This window comes from Salmo salar, chromosome ssa14 (genome assembly GCF_905237065.1).
Source record: "Salmo salar chromosome ssa14, Ssal_v3.1, whole genome shotgun sequence".
Lineage (NCBI taxonomy): Eukaryota > Metazoa > Chordata > Actinopteri > Salmoniformes > Salmonidae > Salmo > Salmo salar.
In genome coordinates this window covers 1,996,831-2,021,496 of record NC_059455.1, presented here as the reverse complement: position 1 = coordinate 2,021,496, position 24,666 = coordinate 1,996,831, and the positions used below count along the sequence as shown (strand labels likewise).

Here is a 24,666-nt window from a genome sequence, read left to right as displayed (position 1 = left end):
AACGGCAGCCATCCCCTCCGGCGCCATTATATCATTATATCACTTCGAATAAGATTCTAACTTTGAACAACTCTTAGGGCAACATAAACCCATTGTTTTTGTAAAAATTGCTCCAGCTCAGTACATTTGGTTGGGAGTCATTGATGGACAACAATATTCAAACCTTGTTTCTCATTTTAAAGCAGATTTAAGTCAGGACTGAGACTGGACCATTCAGGAACACTCAACACCTTTTGGAAAGCCATTCTGGTGTATCTTTGGGATTAACATTTGATTACATCAAATGTAATCGCTCTTTAGATTTCAATTTAAAACAGCAAACTGTGAAGAATGTGCAAGGGGTGTGTAGACTTTCACTTGGCACTGTAAATCAAATGCTTTGGGTAATACAATTTACGGTGCTGTTCAATGTCGACTCAGTTCATTTCAGTCAACTCAAAATGTAACCCCAACTCTGCTTACCTTGTCTGGAGGTATTTGATTCTACAGAGCATGTCTAGGTGGCCGGCAGAGTACTGCTCAATCACATCCTTGACATCATAAGGTCTCAAAGTCTCCTTAAACTTCTTCTTGTTCAAGAGGAACTTCATAATCCTGTAGAATAGAGAATAACTGAATTACTTAATTTTTCCCAGAGGGAACTTCATTCATCCTGTGAGACAGCGTCCAAATTGGGTTAGGTGCAGCTTGTCTTTTGACAAATCAGAAGAAGTAAAAAAGTACCATAAATACCATACAAACTGGAAGAAGTGAATTACCTCCTCAAATGTTTTAAGGCAATTAGAACCAGATAAATTGTGAGGAAAGCAAATAATTAACTTAGTCCAATCAGAACATGTGAAATGGTTAACAATATTTTATAAGGACACCTGTAAATCAAAATCAAAGGTAGGCCTCAAAAACCACAATACAGAACACAACCTAGTTAGTGCAGTAACTCTGTGTTTGAAAAAAAACTCATTCTAACCTGCTTTGTAGTAGAGAGCTGGGACAAAAGTAACGGCCAGTTTCTCAGATAAAACAGAAGCTAAAATGACATAGTGAAGTCAGCACGTTCCTAATGTGGAGGACGACCTCCTTGCAAAAAGACAGCCAAATCAGACCATGTTTTGCTGAGTTATCAACAAAAAGTGATTTTGAGAGATATACGTTTTTTTTAAATGAACCCGGAAGTGTTTTTCGGTTGTAGAGTTGTGTTTAGTTGTTTAAGGTTCCAAACATGTCAACTAGTGACTAAATGACAGCATAGGTTTCAAGTATCATGCTAGTTGGATGTTAGCCTAGGTGAAGTTACAGGAGAGATGGGTGGGACGAAAGTAACACATGATAACCTGGAATAAAATAAAATAAACGTTTAAGCACAGGCCATTGTCTCCTCTAGTTCATATTCCTTTTATAATGTTAGCAAAATATCAACAAGTGACTGAATGTTTGAAAATTATATATGACATTCGAATTATGCCTTAATCAATTGACTTGATGGATCATCTTCTCACATAAGCTTTTATCGAGAGGTTAGTGGTTAGAAATATATATATCTTTATGATTCTGGGGGTCAATTACCTTATGTCAAGACATGGAAATGTGATAAGCATGATGAGTTTGCTGTTTGTGAAGAGAATTAAGACATTTATTATATCAAGACACGAGGAGCGCGCATGACAAGGACAGCTGGAGCGCAGCTGATTAGTTGGGCTAAGCATTAATAGTCATTGAAAATGGTGCACTTCTCGCTAGCTGTTATTTCAGTCTCAAGGCTGTGTTAATCCCGCCCCGCCGGCAGGTACAAAAGTATTGCTGCGGTAGTTATGTTCTCGGTCAATTTAATTTAAACTCAATGACCCTAGAAATTAAATTACAGTTGCTAATGTTAGTGGACACACAGTTGAAGTCGGAAGTTTACATACACTTAGGTTGGAGTCATTAAAACTCGTTTTTCAACCACTCCACAAATGTCTTGTTAACAAACTATCGTTTTTGAAAGTCGGTTAGGACATCTACTTTGTGCATGACACAAGTCATTTTTCCAACAATTGTTTACATACAGATTATTTAACTTATAATTCACTGTATCACAATTCCAGTGGGTCAGAAGACTACATACACTAAGTTGACTGTGCCTTTAAACAGCTTGGAAAATTCCAGAAAATGAAGTCATGGCTTTAGAAGCTTCTGATAGGCTAATTGACATAATTTGAGTCAATTGGAGTTGTACCTGTGGATGTATTTCAAGGCCTACAGTCATGGCCAAAAGTTTTGAGAATGACACAAATATTAATTTTCACAAAGTCTGCTGCCTCAGTTTGTATGATGGCAATTTGCATATACTCCAGAATGTTATGAAGAGTGATCAGATGAATTGCAATTAATTGCAAAGTCCCTCTTTGCCATGCAACTGAACTGAATCCCCCAAAAACATTTCCACTGCATTTCAGCCCTGCCACAAAAGGACCAGCTGACATCATGTCAGTGATTCTCTCGTTAACACAATTGTGAGTGTTGATGAGGACAAGGCTGGAGATCACTCTGTCATGCTGATTGAGTTCGTATAACAGACTGGAAGCTTCAAAAGGAGGGTGATGCTTGGAATCATTGTTCTTCCTCTGTCAACATGGTTACCTGCAAGGAAACACGTGCCGTCATCATTGCTTTGCACAAAAAGGGCTTCACAGGCAAGGATATTGCTGCCAGTAAGATTGCACCTAAATCAACCATTTATCGGATAATCAAGAACTTCAAGGAGAGCGGTTCAATTGTTGTGAAGAAGGCTTCAGGGCGCCCAAGAAAGTCCAGCAAGCGCCAGGACCGTCTCCTAAAGTTGATTCAGCTGCGGGATAGGGGCACCACCAATACAGAGCTTGCTCAGGAATGGCAGCAGGCAGGTGTGAGTGCATCTGCACGCACAGTGAGGCGAAGACTTTTGGAGGATGGCCTGGTGTCAAGAAGGGCAGCAAAGAAGCCACTTCTCTCCAGGAAAAACATCAGGGACAGACTAATATTCTGCAAAAGGTACAGGGATTGGACTGTTGAGGACTGGGGTAAAGTCATTTTCTCTGATGAATCCCCTTTCCGATTGTTTGGGGCATCCGGAAAAAAGCTTGTCCGGAGAAGACAAGGTGAGCGCTACCATCAGTCCTGTGTCATGCCAACAGTAAAGAATCCTGAGACCATTCATGTGTGGGGTTGCTTCTCAGCCAAGGGAGTGGGCTCACTCACAATTTTGCCTAAGAACACAGCCATGAATAAAGAATGGTACCAACACATCCTCCGAGAGCAACTTCTCCCAATCATCCAGGAATAGTTTGGTGACGAACAAGGCCTTTTCCAGCATGATGGAGCACCTTACCATAAGGCAAAAGTGATAACTAAGTGGCCCGGGGAACAAAACATTGATATTTTGGGTCCATGGCCAGGAAACTCCCCAGACCTTAATCCCATTGAGAACTTGTGGTCAATCCTCAAGAGGTGGGTGGACAAACAAAAACCCACAAATTCTGACAAACTCCAAGCATTGATTATGCAAGAATGGGCTGCCATCAGTCAGGATGTGACCCAGAAGTTAATTGACAGCATGCCAAGGTGGATTGCAGAGGTCTTGAAAAAGAAGGGTCAACACTGCAAATATTGACTCTTTGCATCAACTTCATGTAATTGCCAAGAAAAGCCTTTGACACTCATGAAATGCTTGTAATTATACTTCAGTATTCCATAGTAACATCTGACAAAAATATTTAAAGACACTGAAGCAGCAAACTTTGTGAAAATTTATATTTGTGTCATTCTCAAAACTTTTGGCCATGACTGTACCTTCAAACTCAGTGCCTCTTGATTTTCCCATGATGTCAAGCAAAAAGAAATCAGCCAAGACCTCAGAAAACCATTGTAGACCTCCACAAGTGTGGTTCATCCTTGGGAGCAATTTCCAAATGGCTGAAGGTACCACGTTCATCTGCACAAACAATAGTATGGGACCACGCAGCCATCATACCACTCAGGAAGGAGACGCGTTCTGTCTCCTAGAGATGAACGTACTTTTGGTGCGAAAAGTGCAAATCAATCCCAGAACAACAGCAAAGGACCTTGTGAAGATGCTGGAGGAAACCGGTACAAAAGTATCTATATCCACAGTAAAACAAGTCCTACATCGACATAACCTGAAAGGCCGCTCAGCAAGGAAGAAGCCACTGCTTCAAAACCGGCATAAAAAAGCCCTACTATGGTTTGCAACTGCACATGGGGACAAAGATTGTACTTTTTGGAGAAATGTCCTCTGGTCTGATGAAACAAAAATATGACTGTTTGGCCATAATGACCATCGTTATGTTTGGAGGAAAAAGGGGGAGGCTTGCAAGCCGAAGAATACCATCCCAACCGTGAAGCACGGGGGTGGCAGCATCATGTTGTGGGGGTGCTTTCCTGCAGGAGGGACTGGTGAACTTCACAAAATAGATGGCATCATGAGGATGGACAGTTATGTGGATATATTGAAGCAACATCTCAAGACATCAGTCAGGAAGTTAAAGCTTGGTCGCAAATGGCTCTTCCAAATGGACAATGACCCCAAGCATACAACCAACGTTGTGGATAAATGGCTTAAGGACAAAAAGTCAAGGTATTGGAGTGGCCATCACAAAGCCTTGACCTCATTCCCATAGAAAATTTGTGGACGGAACTGAAAAAGTGTGTGCGAGCAAGGAGGCCTACAAATCTGACTCAGTTACACCAGCTCTGTCAGGAGGAATGGGCCAAAATTCACCCAACTTATTGTGGGAAGCTTGTGGAAGGCTACCTGAAATGTTTGACCCAAGTTAAACTATTTAAAGGCAATGCTACCAAATACTAATTGAGTGTATGTAAACTTCTGACCCACTGTGAATGTGATGAAAGAATGATTTATTTCAGCTTTTATTTCTATCTGCTATTATTCTGACATTTCACATTCTTAAAATAAAGTGGTGATCCTACCTGACCTAAAACAGGGAATTTTTACTAGGATTAAATGTCAGAAATTGTGAAAAACTGAGTTTAAATGTATTTGGCTAAGGTGTATGTAAACTTCCAACTTCAACTGTATATACGTTGTTGGTCATAAAATATGGTCTCTCTAGCTCTATCGATCTCTGAGTAACTTGGAAAGCAATCCAATTTCTGGAGCAATTCAGTTTCTAGTGACTTGAATTCAACACCTTTCCCATAGTTTTATGGTGCACACGCTCACTTTTTAAAAAATGAAACCCAACAGAACATGCCATCCCATTAAAAACCCTATTCACCCACAGATAATGGTGTGGAAGGAAACAGACCAGTGGTGGCATGTCCATTAGGGCATCCGGGGCGGTTAAGCTCTTGTGATTGGTAAAAAAAAAAAAGTGAATACTTTTACACTTTACTATACAAGCACATGTCACTGTCATGTTTGTTATGGGGAAGGGATATAACGTTAAAACTAAAGAGAAACAGGTTATGATGCACTTTCCAGCACTGATGCAGAGTTATTACATACACACTACAGTCACTGTTTCCAGGTAACAAACGTGCTGGCTGAGATGTCAGGAAAGGATTGGGGAAGAAACAACAAGGTAACTACTAATGGTAATTACTAACTAATTACCTAGTAAATACATAGTTATTACCAACTGATTACCCGGTTATTACCGAGCTGGAATGTAGAGGTACCACAATAAGGCCAGGATTAAAACAAACTCATGATGATCTCATGAATTCAGTCCTTGTATCCCATAGCTCTGTCTATGAATATAAAAGAGGTTAAACTTCTCCGGCCCCATCCCTCAGTTCATAGAGAGCCAAGTGGTTGGATGTAAAGTATGTAATATGCATTTAAATTCTCTCTCTTTCATAAACTTCTATTACCTGACTGCCCTGATGACCAGCTTTAGCGTGGGGATCATCTCCTCCAGGAGGATGTCTGCAGGAAAGCCCCTCTCCTCAGGGTCCTGCAGGGCTCCAGCATCTGTGGGAACAAAGACTGTCCCTACTTACAAACTACATGTTATAAAGGCTTTATACAGAATATATAAAGTCTTCATACCTTACCCAGTTCTTTGGGTAAAACAAAATAGGTCATAAATAGATTACCATATACTGCAACAACAGATTATTTTACTGAATTATTTCAGATGGTCACAGTTGTGTTGATAGACAGCAGGGTTGGTGTCAATTTAATTTCAATTCAGGAAGTAAACTTAAATTATAATTGAGGAAATGTGGATTGGAATTGGCTGAATTTGGCAGTGTTGTTATACCATCAGAGCTCTGACGCATGGTGTAGGCCTTCATCCGGAAGGCTGTGCGAAACCGCTCCCGGTTACTGAAGCCGCCGGGTTTGGGTTCCTTGGAAGGACTCTCTTCAATGTCCGGGTTCCCCGGCATCAGCACCCTGCCCCTCACTACTGTCGACTGTCGCGAATTAGGCATGCGACAACGCTCCAGCAAACTCAGCTTTTGACTGAGACGAGAGAGAGGGGAGAGGAAAGTATTTTTCCTATGAGTGACTTGAATTTATTAAATTACATAGATGATAATAACAGTAATGACAATATGGTAATAAACACTTAAACAAGGCAGACAATCAGCTACTGTGAATCAATTTCTCCAAAATAGAGTTCAATTCAGGATCTTCTCTGTGGACACGCATGATGATATCACTGCCTTGACAGAAAACCCTATAATTTGTTTTCTATTTTGTTTGGGCTGTCTGCCTTGGACTGGGGACGGATTCACAGTCTGCTGCCTAAACGTAACAGTGCTTCAGTACTGAGGTATGAACGAAGACTCAAAGACCGCAGTAGGAGAAACACATTGAACGGGCCAATAAGAAACAAGAGATCACCTCTCCTTTTTGCCCATTAGTTGTGGATCGGGGCACTTTTGTTTCTCATATGACCGAAAACTGATTTGCTATCCACCTTATCTTTTAAATTACATGGAAACACTCTCTCTCCTCCATCTCTCTCTTCCCCTCACTCTCTTGTCTGTCTCTCTCCCCCTCCCTGTCTCAGACTTGGCAGAGGTGCCTGGGCTGGCCTTTGGGGTGGCTGCCAAGGAGCATTTAGGGGCAGTAATTCAATCCTGAGTGGTGAACATGGATTAGCAGCGCGGGGGGCGGCAAGCCAGGAGCAGAACGCATCCTCTTCTAGTCTTGTAATGAGTGCCTATCGGGACAAAAAAAAAATCTAAAAGCATTGGATTGGTGGAGGCCTGGGATACAGTGAATTTCTACCATATTTTTTTTATAGCAGTAATTTCCTTTGAAGTGAACAAGTGCACAATTTGGGAGGAAGCAGAGGTAATTGGGATATAGCCAATGTTTATAAAAGTGGTTGTTGTCAAAATAACATCCCATTAAATGTAGGGTAATGAATATCCATGAATGAAAAGGACTATTGAAAGGTGGTAGTACAGTAGGAACATAAGAGGGCCTTGGGCCTTCTTGTCTTTCCAAGGACAATGTATTTCAACTCTCCTCCTCAAGTAGCCCCACACAGCACAAGTAAACCGGATTCAACTTCTCAACTAATCATCAAGGCCTTGATTGATGATTATGTGGGGCTAAAACCCTCAAGGAGTTGAGAAACACTGGCATAGGACATGCTACAGTGAACGTCAACCTGGGACCGATTATACCTGGTTCTAACATGCACCTTTGAACTGATCTTGACCACATTCTAATTGTGTTCACATTTTTAAGCCCTGTTTATAACTGGTGCTAACATGCACCCTTTGTCCTGATCTTGTCTACATTCAGAACATTTTTAGACAGGTTAGACAATTCTTATTTTTATTTTTTTTAACCCTTATTTAACTAGGCAAGTCAGTTAAGAACAAAGTCTTATTTACAATGACGGCCTACCCCGGCCAAACCTGGACGACGCTGGGCCAATTGTGCGCCGCCCTATGGGACTCACAATCACGGCCGATCTCCCTGACCACCTCCAAAGGTAGGCATTGTGTCTGGATATTAATCAAGTTTAAACAGATCTGGATGGTCAAACCACTTAAATAATCCTTATAACAGCTTCTAAAATCATTGACAGGTAGCACCATTGACTTATGCCATCATTAATTGTCTTAAAATAAATACATCATGTTATTTTGAAAGAATATCAGTCTAATCATTTTCACATTTTAATACAATGTGTAGACCCGAAAGCCTTTAAAAGATTGTAATCAGATCTTCCTGACCACCTCCGTAGGTATTCAGGCACGCATTGTCTTGATATCTTACAGGTGTAGACGGATCTGTACAGTGCAACCATTTAAATCATAATTATTCTGTCCTCCAAAATCATTGACAGGGGACACTACTGACTTATGGCTAGGGCTGTTACAGTGACCATATGATATAGGAATTTATATGATTTATAATGACTAAAGTATTCCACCCTGAAATGTATGATGAATTAGAATTATAAGACTGTAATTCTCTAATGTGTGTGCATAGGACAAGTTAAGACTTTACTATTTAGCAATGTAAGTGAGACATTTAAGGAGAAGAGAAACTGTCGACAGACAACTTGTGACAGGCAACTGTGAAACTGATAACAGGAAGAAGGTCTCCCCACCCAGGGAGGGGAGAAACCGTTAGGCTTGCAGTAGATTATGAAACATATTGAAGCAATGTATTTGTTGGAAAATTCTTCTAAATAGCATTGACAGTGTTAGAGAAGAGGAGGGGTATTTATAAGGGGTATGCTATGACCAAATGTGAGGTATAAAAGGCTATGTGCATAGTATGATTTTCAGAACGTTCTCTGAATACATTTCTGACCTATTGCAGACTGGGACTTTGTCTAATTCTTCATTAACCAGGGATTTACAACCCCTGGGAATTATTCAAAGCTTAAGGTTTAGTTGAGTTCACAACATTGGGATGAAAATTCTCATGACACCATATTACCGCCACACCGGCGGTCACGAGTCACGAAGGCTGTCAAATTCCATGTGAGTAATGACGGTTTAGTCACAGTAATTAGGCCTCTCCAAGCTCTGATGCTGCTGATGGTTTTAGTAGCCTTCCAAACTTGCTAACTGCCTGGTACTCAGCACTTTTGTCCCTCTAATCACTCTGACATGAATGCAAATGTAATCGAAAATCTAATCAAACACTTCATGAGAGACCATGAGCTCATGTTGCAGAACATTTCTATAGGCTATGCAATTGCGCGAGAAAACAGTGATGGCCTTTATTAAAATGAAGAGGTTGCCATCAGCTTCTATAGGCTAGGCCTATATATCATATATATAGATATCATTCTTAAGTGATAAGCTTATATTGTCACCCATCAGACTATTCTTGATTTAATGTTGTCTTTACATATACTAAATAGTATATGTGTAAAATTTGTTTTGATTTAGAATGGACCATTATCATGCATCGGTCTTGAAACAGGGGCAGGGGGAAAAAAATACATGAATGGAGGATGCTTTTCCCATGGTATATTTTCATGCCAGCCAGGTAGGCTATACTCCTGTTGTAAAGAGAAGCAATGTACTTAATATTAGGAAAGTTGAGAAATAAATATAGTAGGCCTAGAAAGCTAATGTGATCCTCCTCTTTTTAATAGAGGCCATCAAAACTCTTCTCACGCAATTGCATAGCCTATAGAAATGTTGCGCAACATGATCTCTCATGAAGTGTTTGATTCGATTTTCGATGACATTTGCATTGATGTCAGAGTGATTAGAGGGACAATACAGTGCTGAGTAAAGGCAGTTAGCAAGTTTGGTAGGCTACTAATGACCATCAGCAGCATCAGAGCTTGGAGAAGCCTAATTACCGTGACTAAACCGTCATTACTCGTGACCGCTGGTGTTGCGGTAATACGGTCACCGTAACAGCCCTAGCCCTGTATTAATGTTCTATGGTGCAATAAAAATAAAATGTACGAATGTCAAGACCTCACAGAATTATCCAACTCTCCTAATGATCTAACAGTCATTATAATTGAAAAGTAACTAATGGACTAGCTAATAGATTTCTAAAAATAATGTATCTAATTTGAGAGGTTTCTTCATTAAAGAAGAAGACGTGTGTGAGAGAAAGTCATAGAACACATATTTATAATGGCCATTAGCCACTACTTAGTTGGCAGATTGATATGAGTTGTGAATTAATCGAGGAAGTTATTTGAAGAAGGGGTATTCTGGGACCCTCGTTAGTCTTATGAGCTAAATGAGCTAATGAAAATGCCATGAGAGATTGTTATACTAGTGACTTTCCATGTTCGTGACTATACATGATCTATCAGTAGAAGAGATCAGTCATTGGTGACCTACCTTGCTATGCCCTCCAAATTATCCTTCCTTTGGACACAGAAAGAAAATACAGTAAATTAACGCAGTTTTAAGAACTTAAAATGCATGCTACCACTCAATATAACATGAAATGGACACTAAGGACAGTAGTTTTGCACAACCTCCAACATCTCAATCTCTATATTTGTCCTGTACCAGAGAATACCAGTGAAAAACAGGACTAGGCCTATAGATAAATAAGTAAAACTGTATGAAAATATTTAGACACTATGTTTACATTTCAGATCATGTAGGATCACATTACAAGAGGAAGCTAAGGTAGAGTCTTAGCAATAAAACTATATTAATAATGCTGTTAGGCTCTATGAGGCAGTTAACATGAGATTAGATGCTTATTCAGTCATCAACTAGCTATTATGACAACTGTTATTTCTAATGACAATATTATTTAAGTCCTATAACAGACATTTCACTTAATGTATATTTTGACCAAGAAAACAAATCAGTGATGAAAAAGACAGACAGTTAAAATAGGACCAAATGACATCTGTGTTACCTCACAGATTGTTATCCTGTTTGGTTGCAGGAATCCAGTTTTCCATGGAAACCAATGTCTCCAACTCAGGGTAATGTAAATCATGCAAACTAAAAAACAAAACAAATAATGTTGAACAAATCATATGGTGAGGATACAAATGCACAAATTAATTGATAAATCATTAAGAAACTCACACTGTACATGTTGGATTGACAACATGAATGCAACACTTGATCAAACAAAAACACATTGTAGCATGCCATAGATAAAGAGTGAGAGTTTCACATACATATGTAGGATCTTAATTTGATCACCCTGTTACAGGATAACTTTCCTGTATGCAGGAAATGTAAAACTTGTTGTGTATTTGAGGTTTAAAAAGGTTTGTTTGTAATTTCCACTTTGAAATGCCAGACTTAATTTTCTAAATATATCAACCCCTACAAAAATTCACATAAAAATGCAAATAAACTGTTGCTGCAGGATTATTTTATTTTTCAAACTGGCTCAAATTAAGATCCTACATATGTATCAGAAATGTACGCAAGTACTTGCCTGAAACAGGGTAATGAGATGACCGTTTCGTAGAATCTCCATGTGGAAATAAGGTCCTCTCTGATGGGATTGGTGGCATAGTATCGCCAGGCAGACTGCACACGAAAGAAAACAATACACATTTTGTAAGGAAAGTCATCTAACTGTTTTTTTCCATGTTTGTGTGTGTACCAGTTGCCAATTAAACCCCCATGAAGTTTTTTTTATGTATTATTAAATCATCACTGTATGTCTAATATACAGTACCAGTCGAAAGTTGACACACACCTACTCATTCCAGAGTTTCTGTATTTTTACTATTTTCTACATTGTAGTACTCGCATATGGAATCATGTAGGAACCAAAAAAGTGTAAAACAAAGAAAAATGTATTTAAAATGTTTGATTATTCAAAGTAACCACCCTTTGCCATGTTAAGAAAAACCCTCGAATGAGTAGGTGTCCAAACTTTTGACTGGTACTGTATAATTTGTTATTTTTAAATTTAACCTAACTAGGAAAGTCAGTTAAGAACAAATTGTTATTTACAATGACAGCCTACTGCGGCCACCCCCCCCCCTCGCACTGCATTATTTCTGCCTCATGCACAAATTCATGTTGCTACTCCAATGACCAGAGAAAGTGAACTATTCCTCGATATTAAAAAAGACACGCGCCACAAATAATAACAACGCAAGCTGATCGAAACACTTACTCATTCATTGCAGAGTGGAAGAAGGTAGAAAGCGCATTTTATGGCTTATAAAACTGTTGAACAAAGTGTTGACAGTGCTGAATAACAACTTAAACATGAACTTACTCGTAAAGATGGCACTGAAGAACATGGCTGACGTTCTACATTCTCCCAACCAATTGTGCTATTTAGTAGTTTGTTTTGCGTAACTCTTTATTTTTTTTACTTATTGTGTACAAAATGTTGCTGCTACCGTCTCTTATGACCAAAAATAACATCTGGACATCAGAAAAGTGATTACTCACTGCGGACTGGAAGAAACTGGTAAGACTATCTTACCAAGGGGACATTAAATATCTTATGTTTCACCATGTTGTGGCTGAATGACGACATGGATAATATAGAGCTGGCTGGGTTTCCCGTGCATCGGCAGGACAGAGAAGCTACGTCTGGGAAGACAAGGGGCGGGGGTGTGTGTCTATTTGTCAATAACAGCTGGTGTGCGATGTCTAATATTAAAGAAGTCTCGAGGTATTGCTCGCCTGAGGTAGAGTACCTCATGATAAGCTATAGACCGCACTATCTACCAAGAGATTTCGCGTCTGTATTATTCATAGCCATCTATTTATCACCACAAAACGAAGCTGGCACTAAGACCGCTCTCAAACAACTCTATAAGGCCAAAAGTAAAGAAGAAAATGCTCACCCAGAAGCGGTGCTCCTAGTGGCCGGGGACTTCAATGCAGGCAAACTTAAATCCGTTTCACCTTATTTCTACCAGCATGTCACGTGTAACCAAAGGGGAAAACAATTCTAGACCAACTTTACTCCACACACAGAGTTCGCATACAAAGCTCTCCATTTGGCAAATCTGACAATAATTCTATCCTCATGATTCCTGCTTACAAGCTAAAAAAAACTAAAGCAGGAAGTACCAGTGACTCGCTCAATACGGAAGTGGTCAGATGACCCGGATGCTACACTACAGGACTGTTTTGCTAGCACAGACTGGAATATGTTCTGGGACTTATCAAATGGCATTGAGGAATACACCACCTCAGTCATCGGCTTCATCAATAAGTGCATCGATGACATCATCCCCACAGTGACTGTACGTACATATCCCAACCAGAAGCCATGGATTACAGGTAACATCTGCATCGAGCTAAAGGCTAGAGCTGCCGCTTTCAAGGAGCGGGAGACTAATCCGGACGCTTATAAGAAATCCTGCTATGCCCTCAGATGAACCATCAAACAGGCAAAGCGTCAATACAGGATTAAGATTGAATCCTACTACACCGGCTCTGACGCTCGTCGGATGTGGCAGGGCTTGAAAACTATTACTAAACTATTACCACAAAGGGAAACCCAGACGCGAGATGCCCAGTGACGCTAGCCTACCAGACGAGCCAAATGCCTTCTATGCTCGCTTCGAGGCAAGCAACACTGAAGCATGCACGAGAGCACCCGCTATTCTGGATGACTGTGTGATAACAAGGTCTTAAACCTTTCAACAACAAAAAAAGGAACTAAAACGATGAAGTCACACGTCATAACGCATCGGTAGCCGATGTGAACAAAATCTTTAAACAGGTCAAATTCGCAAAGCCGCTGAGCCAGACTGATTACCAGGACGTGTACTCAAAGCATGCGCTGACCATGTGTCTTCACTGACATTTTCAACCTCTCCCTGACCGAGTTTGTAATACCTACATGTTTCAAGCAGAGCGCCATAATCCCTTGTGCCCAAGGAAGCGAAGGTAACCTGCCAAAATGATTACCGCCCCGTGGCACTCACGTCGGTAGTCCTGAAGTGCTTTGAAAGGCTGGTCATGGCTCACATCAACAGCATCCTCCCAGACACCGTAGACCCACTCCAATTCGCATACCACCCCAACAGATGCCCAGATGACGCAATCTCAATCACACTCCACACTGCCCTTTCTCACTTGGACAAAAGGAACACCCATGTGAGAATGCTGTTCATTGACTACAGCTCAGCGTTCAACACCATAGTGCCCACAAAGCTCATCACTAAGCTAAGGACCCTGGGACTAAACACCTCCCTCTGCAACTGGATCCTGGACTTCCTGACGGGCCGCCCCCAGGTGGTAAGAGTAGGCAACAACACGTCTGCCACGCTGATCCTTAACACTTGGGCCCCTCAAGGGTGTGTGCTTAGTCCCCTCCCGTATTCTCTGTTCACCCACGACTGCGTGGCCAAACACGACTCCAGCACCATCATTAAGTTTTCTGACGACACAACAGTGGTAAGCCTGATCACCGACAACGATGCAACGGCCTATAGGGAGGTGGTCAGAGAACTGTCAGTGTGGTGCCAGGACAACAACCTCTCCCTCAATGTGAGCAAGACAAAGGAGCTGATCGTGGACTACAGGAACAGGCGGGCTGAACAGGCCCGCATTAACATTGACGGGGCTGTAGTGAAGCGGGTCGAGAGTTTCAAGTTCCTTGGGGTCCAAACAAACTATCATGGTCGAAACATACCAAGACCGTCGTGAAGAGGGCACAACAAAACCTTTTCCCCCTCAGGAGACTGAAAAGATTTGGCATGGATCCCCAGATCCTCAAAAGGTTCTACAGCTGCACCATCGACAGCATCCTGACCGGTTGCATCACCGCCTGGTATGGCAACTGCTCGGCATCTGACCATAAGGCGCTACAGAGGGTAGTGCGAACCAAGCTTCCTGCCATCCAGGACCTATATAATAGTGTCAGAGGAAAGCCCATAAAATTGTCAGAGACTCCAGTCACCCAAGTTATAGACTGTTTTCTCTGCTACCGAACGGCAAGCGGTACCGGAGCACCAAGTCTAGGACCAAAAGGCTCCTCAACAGCTTCTATCCCCAAACCATAAGACTGCTTAACAATTCATAAAATCGCCACCGGACAATTTATATTGACACCACCCCCCTCCCTTTTGTACACTCGCTGTTTGTTTGTTACCTATGCATAGTCACTTCGCCCCCACCTACATGTACAGATTACCTCAACTAGCCTATGCCCCCGCACACTAACTTGGTACCGGTGACCCCTGTATATAGCCTCGTTATTGTTATTCTTACTTTTTATTTCAGTCTACTTGTAAATATTTTCTTCTTCTTGAACTGCACTGTTGGTTAAGGGCTTGTAAGTAAGCATTTCACGGTAACGTATTGTATTCGGCGCATGTAACAAATAACATTTGATTTGATTTGAAAAACAGCAGCTCTTTGCTGTATTCGTTGAGTCTCTCTAGTAATGTATTTTTAGGTATTTTTTATTGTACCTTTTACCCTTTTATCTCCCCAAATTTGTGATAGCCAATTGGTAGTTACACTCTTGTCCCATCGCTGCAACTCCCCTACGGACTCGGGAGAGGCGAAGGTCAAGAGCCATGCGTCACCCAAAAGGAGTCGCTAGAACGCGATGGGACAAGAAAATCTCGGCCAGCCAAACCCTCCCCTAACCCGGACGACGCTGGGCCAATTGTGTGCCCCCTCATGGGTCTCCCGGTCACGGCCGGCTGTGACACTGCCTGCGATCGAACCCGGGCTGCAGTGACGCCTCAAGCACTGCGATGCAATGCCTTAAACCGTTGCGCCTCTCAGGAGGCCCTCTAGTCATGATTTTAAAAGTTTAGAAATCTCACAGTATCAACTTTGCTGTGTGTTCAAGGATTCTTTTAACGGTCTACGGCTCGAGGAAACTGTGCCGACAAGGTGATCTGAGCTATCTGATTGGCCAGCGGTAGGCATATGGATGCACTTGATTTGCTCTCTGGGCCTGCCGGGTAGGCGGAGTTCTACCTTTAGACACATTAAATGGTTCAAAATGGGAACACTTTGCCTTCCCGGTCCTAGGGCTGCTGAATCAAGTGCACCTACTATCAACAGCGCGAAACGATAAAAAAATAGGGATGCAAGGCTTATCCATTGATTTTTTTTACAGAAATGTTTGATGATTGACTAGGAATGCCTTGGAGATCGACCAGTAAATCACGATTGACCGGTTGGTGACCACTGGTCTAGACTCTCGAGCCTACCCCACTTAACCTGTTAGGGCTAGGGGGCAGTATTGACACGGCTGGATAAAAAACGTACCCGATTTAATCTGGTTACTACTCCTGCCCAGTAACTAGAATATGCATATAATTATTGGCTTTGGATAGAAAACACCCTAAAGTTTCTAAAACTGTTTGAATGGTGTCTGTGAGTATAACAAAACTCATATGGCAGGCAAAAACCTGAGAAGATTTCATGCAGGAAGTGGCCTGTCTGACAAGGTGTCGTTCTTCTTGTCTGTGTTTATTGAAGAGTGAGGATCTTAGCTGTAACGTGACACTTCCTACGGCTCCCATAGGCTCTCAGAGCAGGGAAAAAGCTAAATCATGGCTTTGCAGGCTCTGGTTGAAAAAAAGTAGCGCGTTTGGGTAGTGGCTGGTTACAGTACTGTGAGACTCAGGCGCGTGCCCACGTCGACCGAATGCTTTGTTTTCTTTCCTCTGTTTACCTAAACGCAGATTCCCGGTCGGAATATTATCGCTTTTTTACGAGAAAAATTGCATAAAAATTGATTTTAAACAGCGGTTGACATGCTTCGAAGTACGGTAATGGAATATTTAGAATTTTTTTGTCACGAATTGCGCCATGCTCGTGACCCTTATTTACACTTGGGATAGTGTCTTGAACTCACGAACAAAACGCCGCTATTTGCATATAACGATGGATTATTTTGGACCAAACCAACATTTGTTATTGAAGTAGCAGTCCTGGGAGTGCATTCTGACGAAGAACATCAAAGGTAATCAAACTTTTGTAATAGTAAATCGGAGTTTGGTCAGGGCTAAACTTGGTGGGTGTCTAAATGGCTAGCCGTGATGGCTGGGCTATCTACTCAGAATATTGCAAAATGTGCTTTCACCGAAAAGCTATTTTAAAATCGGACATATCGAGTGCATAGAGGAGTTCTGTATCTATAATTCTTAAAATAATTGTTATGTTTTTTGTGAACGTTTATCGTGAGTAATTTAGTAAATTCACCGGAGGTTTGCGGGGGGTATGCTAGTTCTGAACATCACATGCTAATGTAAAAAGTTGGTTTTTGATATAAATATGAACTTGATTGAACAAAACATGCATGTATTGTATAACATAATGTCCTAGGTGTGTCATCTGATGAAGATCATCAAAGGTTAGTGCTGCATTTAGCTGTCTTCTGTGTTTTTGTGACATTATATGCTAGCTTGAAAAATGGGTGTCTGATTATTTCTGGCTGGGTACTCTGCTGACATAATCTAATGTTTTGCTTTCGTTGTAAAGCCTTTTTGAAATCGGACAGTATGGTTAGATTAATGAGAGTCTTGTCTTTAAAATGGTGTAAAATAGTCATATGTTTGAGAAATTGAAGTAATAGCATTTCTAAGGTATTTGAAAATCGCGCCGCGGGATTACACTGGCTGTTGCGTAGGTGGGACGATTTCATCCCGCCTAGCCCAGAGAGGTTAAAAAAAGAGTTATCATTTTCACAATTTCAGAGTGTTCTTTTGACCTCGTAGTGTGGAAATATAATTAAAATCACGTTTTTGACTGCACCTTTAAGGAAATCACTAGTCAGTACAATACCACCACTATGCGTATGGAGTGGGAATAAATGTCAGAGGCCCCACAGGGTTCAGTCCTTGATCCGCTGTCATTGTTCCATTAATGCGACATACCAGATCTATCCTGTTTTCTCAAGTCTTCCCAGCGAGCACATTTGGTTCCTTAGAATTTTTTGAAACAGGTGTTTTTGGTTTCAGATTTGTTCTGTGAACAAAACCCTCAAGTTTCCTGACCGGTAAAACAAAGCTTTTGTTCTCAGAATGTATAAAAAACAAACATTCCAGACGGTTTTGTGAACATTTGTTTTTAGGTTGAAGGTGGATTCTGTGAACATTTAATTAACGAATGTATAGGTCTGAGAATGGAAATTATAGGTGATTAAATAACATTCTGAGAACATTCTTTAAACGTTGTGAAAGTTTTGTTATTGTTAAACGTTTTCTTAGCACTCCGAGAACTACATTTAAAGGTTATTTGGAGATATTTGAATAACAATTTGCTTGAACTTTCGCTGAATGTTGCACTAAGATTTTTAATAACACTGCTGGCTTATTTTGGATAATTGTTTTTAACTCCAAGCACAGATAGACATAGACATACAGAGTAGGGCCGGTAGGTGGCAGGATTCGTAACCACACAGGCAGGATAATCATTTATGTGCCTAGGGAGGAAACCGCAAGTGCACACTCAGAATGTGCCCCAGTTTGACCTATACTGTCATCCAGTGATTTTAGGGGTGGTAATCTCTTTACTTAAGTTATAGGGATTTAGGTTGTGCCAGTAAAATATACCCCTTGATAATAAAAAATGTCCCTTTTCTCTCATGGATTTTCATTCAGATATTGTATGCCATAACCATTAAGGGATTTTTGTATGTGAGAGAGGCATTCCACCCTTACTATTACTGTAGTCTCACCTGAATAAGCCCAGCGGCTGGATGCCGACGCTTCTCAAAGTGCTTCTGTCTGTGCTGCTCCTGGACCTTCAAAGCCAAGCCTGAGCCCAAGATGCCCTAGGGGGGAGACAGGCAGCATTCATTAACTATCGTTCCCATTGTGGAAAAGACAGCATCAAAGGTCCAATGCAACCGTTTTTATCTCAATATATCATATCATTTCTGGGTAACAATTAAGTACCTTACTGTGAATGTCTTCAACAAAAATTGCTTCTTAGTAAAGAGCAATTTCTCAAGCAAGAATTGATACAAACTGAAATAACTAGCTGTTATTGGCAGAGAGGTTTATAACTCATTTTCTTATTGGTCTGTTAACTACTTAGCCGCCTGGTGATGTCACCAAGCAGGCCAAAATTCCATTCCACCAAAACAGGCAAAAATGTAATGCAGTCTTTTGAAACTGCTATTACACAAAAAGGTATTATCATAATTTTCACAATTTTACAGTATTATTCCAACCTCAGCTTGAAAATATATATAATACATGGGAAATCACGTTTTTGAATGCACTGGGCCTTTAATCAACTATTGATCGCCTTTGCGAAGCCACTGAGTTTACCAAGTTTACACATAGCCTAAGGAACATACACTTTATATCAAATACTGTATGTATCCATTAAGAAAACAGACCTTATTCATCAATAAAATATTACTTCTTAATTTTGATGATTCAGTCACCTAATCCTTGAAGAATGACAAGTGTGTAAATAAGTGGTCTTACTATACAGTACATAATTAATAATTATTTTAACATTCGAACAAATTGACACTGGCGTGGTATAGAATTTGCATCTTGATGTACAATTGCAAAACAAATGCATTTGTAAAGTATGTGATAATTCATACATTTCACAATAATGTAATCACTCTATCCAAGAGTTTTTACTTACTGCAGGCAAAGCGAAGAATGACACTCCAATGAGAGCAAAAGTGCCAGCTAACAGTCTCCCAGCCCACGTCTTTGGGGTTTTGTCCCCATAACCAATGGTGGTCAATGTGATCTATGTACAGGGGAGAGAGACATGATCTTCATACATGGCGCCATGGAAACTGAAGAAATGTACAAAATGGTTGGTAATGTGAATGTTGCTTAATTTGTAAAGATGCAGATGGGATCTTGATTTCAAAGTTAAAAGTGGACAAGTGTGACATGCCAGCTGGTATTATAGCTATCCATATGTACTGCAGATGCTTCCAGCTCTCAGACATTAAAGATGAATGGGCAATAGTGTACAAAAACATTACATAAACATTGCTAAGGCATGATTGATTGAGTTTGGCTCTACTTAGGTCTATACATCCCACCTTGCACACAACTTTCTAAGAGCTTGTGAGAGAGTGGTTGTTCTATAGTTATTCTGCATACAACCTTCCCACAACTTTATGGGACTGTTGAAGGATAGTTGCTTGGCTTTGCAACATTCTCAGCATCTTTAATTAACTTTCTTTGTATTTCATTACTGTAATGTAACGTTTCCTCAAAATGGTGTGGCATTGGGAATGTTCTGAAACAGTTCAGAGATCCTTCCCAATATCACATTTTTTAGAACACTCCCAGAATATAGTCAAAAATGTTTTTAAATAGAACCTTGTGGGAACCTCCAGGAAACATTATGTTGAAGTACTGAAATTCTCCCAAAAGAATGTTGTTTCCTAAAGTTCTCTGAACTATTTGAGAACATTCCCAACATCACACCATTTTTGAGAATGTTCCCAGAATAACGCCCCAAAATGACATTAACTAGAACCATTAGGGAACCTGGAGGAAATGTTATGCTGAAGTAATGAAATTCTCCCAAAATGGAGGCTGTTTCTTATAGTTCTCTAAACTATTTGAGAACATTCCCAATATTAAACCATTTTGAGATTGTTCTTAGAATATTACCTACAATTAAATGAAATGTAACCATGTGGGAACTTACAGGAAACATTCTGTTAAAGTAATGAAATGTAACAAGAAAATCATGGTTTTTTTCAAGTTCCTTAAATGTGCTGAGAATGTTCCAAAGCCAAGCAACTATTCTGCACCATTGTATGAAAAAATAACCATAGTAGTGGTGCGTGGGTCAGCTGTTTGTTCACAAGCACCCGCCCACAATTGCTATTAACCCATCCGCAACCGCCTGACTATATGTGTGTGATAAAGCGAAAATCTGAGGCCTGCACCAGTCCCTAACTCGCTAACATAGAAAATGTGCTGTAGGCTACAGTCAGAGATAGCGGAACAATTCTTTGACAGGGTTGCAGGATTTTTTTTTGCCTGGTTTATATGTTTCTGCTTATAATTTCCAACTATTTGTTAGTCAACTTCTCTACCATTAAATACATGCAGCTTCTCTTCAGTCATATATACACTGAGTGTACAAAACATTAGGAACACCTGCTCTTTCCATTATATAGACTGACCAGGTAAATCCACTTCAATCAGTGTAGATGAAGGGGACGAGACAGGTTAAAGAAGGCTTTTAAGCCTTGAGACAATTGAGACATGGATTGTGTATGTGTGCCATTCAGAGAGTGAATGGGAAAGACAAAGGTGAGTTTATCAAGAACTGCAACACTGCTGGGTTTTGCACACTCAACAGTGTCCTCTGTGTATCAAGAATGGTCCACCACCCAAAGGACATCCAGCAAACTTGACAACTGTGGGAAGCTGTTCTGAGCTGTGTCTCCTGACCCCTCCTGTCTCAGCCTCCAGTATTTATGCTGCAGTAGTTTATGTGTCGGGGGGCTAGGGTCAGTCTGTCACATCTGGAGTATTTCTCTTGTCTTTTCCGGTGTCCTGTGTGAATTTAAATATGCTCTCTCTAATTCTCTCTTTCTCTTTCTTTCTTTCTCTCAGAGGACCTGAGCCCTAGGACCATGCCTCAGGACTACCTGGCTTGATGACTCCTTGCTGTCCCCAGATCACCTGGCTGTGCTGCTGCTCCAGTTCCAACTGTTCTGCCTGCAGCTATGGAACCCTGACCTGTTCACCGGACGTGCTACCTGTCCCAGACCTGTTGTCCCAGACCTGCTGGAACCCTGACCTATTCACCGGACGTGCTACCTGTCCCAGACCTGCTGTTTTCAACTCTCTAGAGACAGCAGGAGCGGTAGAGATACTCTCAAAGATCGGCTATGAAAAAGCCAACTGACACTTACTCTTGTGTTACTGACTTGTTGCACCCTCGACAACTACTATGATTATTATTATTTGACAATGCTGGTCATTTATGAACATTTGAACATCTAGGCCATGTGCTGTTATAATCTCCACCTGGCACAGCCAGAAGAGGACTGGCCACCCCTCATAGCCTGGTTCCTCTCTAGGTTTCTTCCTAGGTTTTGGCCTTTCTAGGGAGTTTTTCCTTGCCACCGTGCTTCTACACCTGCATTGCTTGCTGTTTGGGGTTTTAGGCTGGGTTTCTGTACAGCACTTTGAGATATCAGCTGATGTAAGAAGGTCTATATAAATACATTTGATTTGATTTGAGGGCAAAAGGGGGTGCAACTCAATATTAGGAAGGTGTTCCTAATGTTTTGTACACTCAGTTTCCCAAACTTGGTCCTGCCCCCCACATTCTCTCAAGATGCTGAAAGAAATACATCATATCCTCCTATATACTCCATATATACTCCTGTGCCCATGTCAAAATGTGCATTTGGTGTATAATTTTACTGTAAGAAATACTTAATTCTGCAGGAGTTAATATTACGGCTATGTGAGCTGGTATAGACCTACAGTCAGTGTCCAGATTTCAGATTCTATTTAACCCATCTGAACAGCAGGCTACAGTTCCCTTCATGTGCCATAAGCCTTTTTGAAGTCCCCGTCTTGTGACTGTGGAATTTGTAGAGCACCTCACAATCATCACACATAATATAGCTGGCACTGCTATCATCCTCTTTTACCATTTCACCAAATCTTTTCCAAAAATGACTTTCCTGACCCTCTCTTTCCAACTCTCCATTTCACAGCTTTTCTCTAATTGAATTGAAATCCGACATTGTCCTTTTCGCCTCTGTGAATAGCGTTAACTTTTTAATGCCGTTCCCAAAAGCATTTGGCGATTGGCGTGTAGGCCTTTTTGGCGCGCGTACAGTTAGGCCCTAAAGCTTAGGCTTACGCACTAATGCCAGGTAGTCTAAAATAATGAAAGAAAAACGTAAATGTAGACTATACTGTAGATATAAATTGCACAAGAATGAAACATTTCTAGATTTTTTTTAAGGTATTGTTTTCTCTTTATCCCACCTGCCCTTCATCCACACAATATTTCATGATCCTAAACCGGCCGCCCCGCGGTAATCCGCGGGGAGTGCGGGTTATGAGTCAACCCGCGCATCACTAAACATAGGGCAACCGCGCTCTCTAGGAAACATATGGTTCTTAGAACTTTTTGTGCAAACTGGGAATATACCAGTTGGCTGAGATTCTCTTAAAACAAAGACCTGGGCAGGTACCAACTACGGGCTTTTCTATAAATACATACCGGTCCCCACCACAGTTTCTTTTAAAACAAAGACTTGGGCAGGTACCAACTACGGGCTTTTCTATAAATACATACCAGTCCCCACCACAGTCTCTTTTAAAACAAATACCTGGGCAGGTACCAACTACGGGCTTTTCTATAAATACATACCAGTCCCGACCACAGTCTCTTTTAAAACAAAGACCTGGGCAGGTACCAACTACAGGCTTTTCTATAAATACATACCAGGCCCCACCACAGAGCGTCGGCATATGTGTCAAAGTCCTGGGGTTCGGGCTTAATGGTGGGGCTATCAGTATCCGACACCTCCATGGTGACATCGTCCTTCTCCACCAGGTACACCAGGAAGGAGGCCAGAATGAGGGACAGGAAGCCAATGTACCAAGCGGTGATCAGCTCCTAAAAGCCAGTCACAAAGAAACATACAGTAAGACTTCTGATGTGTATTTAGGGACGTGAAGCACTCTGAACTTTGCAGATTGAAAAACAGTACCAGTCAAAAGTTTGGACACACCTACTCATTCAAAGATTTTTCTTTTTTTACTATTTTCTAAATTGTAGAATAATAGTGAAGACATCAAAACTATGAAATAACATATGGAATCATGTAGTAACCCACCAAAATAATCCTTAGCAATCTACACACAATACCCCATGAAGACAAAGCAAAAACAGGTTGAAATTTGTACAAATGTATTAAAAAAATATATAAAAAAACGAATATACTTATTTAGATAAGTATTCTTTGCTATGAGACTTGAAAAATTTTGCTCAGGTGCATCCTATTTCCATTGACCATCCTTGAGATGGATTCCAATCAAGTTGTAGAAACACCTGTGGTAAATTCAATTGATTGGACATAATTTGGAAAGGCACACACCTGTCAATGTAAGGTCCCACAGTTGACAGTGCATGTCAGAGCAAAAACCAAGCCATGAGGTTGAAAGAATTGTCCGTAGAGCTCAGAGACAGGATTGTGTCGAGGCACAGATCTGGGGAAGGGTACCAAAATATTTCTGCAGCTTTGAAGGTCCCCGAGAACACAGTGGCCTCCATCATTCTTAAATAGAAGAAGTTTGGAACCACCAGACTCTTCCTAGACCTGGTCGCCCGGCCAAACTGAGCAATCGGGGGACAAGGGCCTTGGTCAGGGAGGTGACCAAGAAACCGATGGTCACTCTGACAGAGCTCTAGAGTTACTTTGTGGAGATGGGAGAACCTTCCAGAAGGACAACCATCTCTGCAGCAGTCCAGAAATCAGGCCTTTATGGTAGTGTGGCCAGACGGAAGCCACTCCTCAGTAAAAGGCACATGACAGCCAGCTTAGCGTTTGCCAAAAGTCACCTAAAGACTCTCAGACCATGAGAAATAAGATTCTCTGGTCTGATGAAACCAAGATTGAACTCTTTGGCCTGAATGCCAGTGTCACGTCTGGAGAAAACCTGGCACCATCTCTACGGTGAAGCATGGTGGCGGCAGGATCATGCTGTGGGGATGTTTTTCAGCGGCAGGGACTGGGAGACTAGTCAGGATCGAGGCAAAGATGAACAGAGCAAAGTACAGAGAGATCCTTGATGAAAACCTGCTCCAGTG

At 41.1% G+C, this 24,666-nt stretch overlaps 1 protein-coding gene across 1 annotated transcript in view; it reads right to left on the bottom strand.

Annotated features, from left to right (window-relative positions):
• The window catches only part of kcnq3 (potassium voltage-gated channel, KQT-like subfamily, member 3), a 170,884-nt gene that overhangs the window by 17,076 nt on the left and 129,142 nt on the right, over window positions 1–24,666 (bottom strand). Inside the window, exons 6-13 of the mRNA XM_045693793.1 lie at window positions 23,299–23,472; window positions 19,489–19,599; window positions 18,560–18,655; window positions 11,365–11,463; window positions 10,297–10,319; window positions 6,264–6,466; window positions 5,872–5,971; window positions 463–594 (exon numbers count right to left, since the gene is read on the bottom strand). Of these exons, the coding sequence (XP_045549749.1) occupies window positions 463–594; window positions 5,872–5,971; window positions 6,264–6,466; window positions 10,297–10,319; window positions 11,365–11,463; window positions 18,560–18,655; window positions 19,489–19,599; window positions 23,299–23,472 (938 nt within the window). The remainder of the gene's footprint in view (window positions 1–462; window positions 595–5,871; window positions 5,972–6,263; window positions 6,467–10,296; window positions 10,320–11,364; window positions 11,464–18,559; window positions 18,656–19,488; window positions 19,600–23,298; window positions 23,473–24,666) is intronic.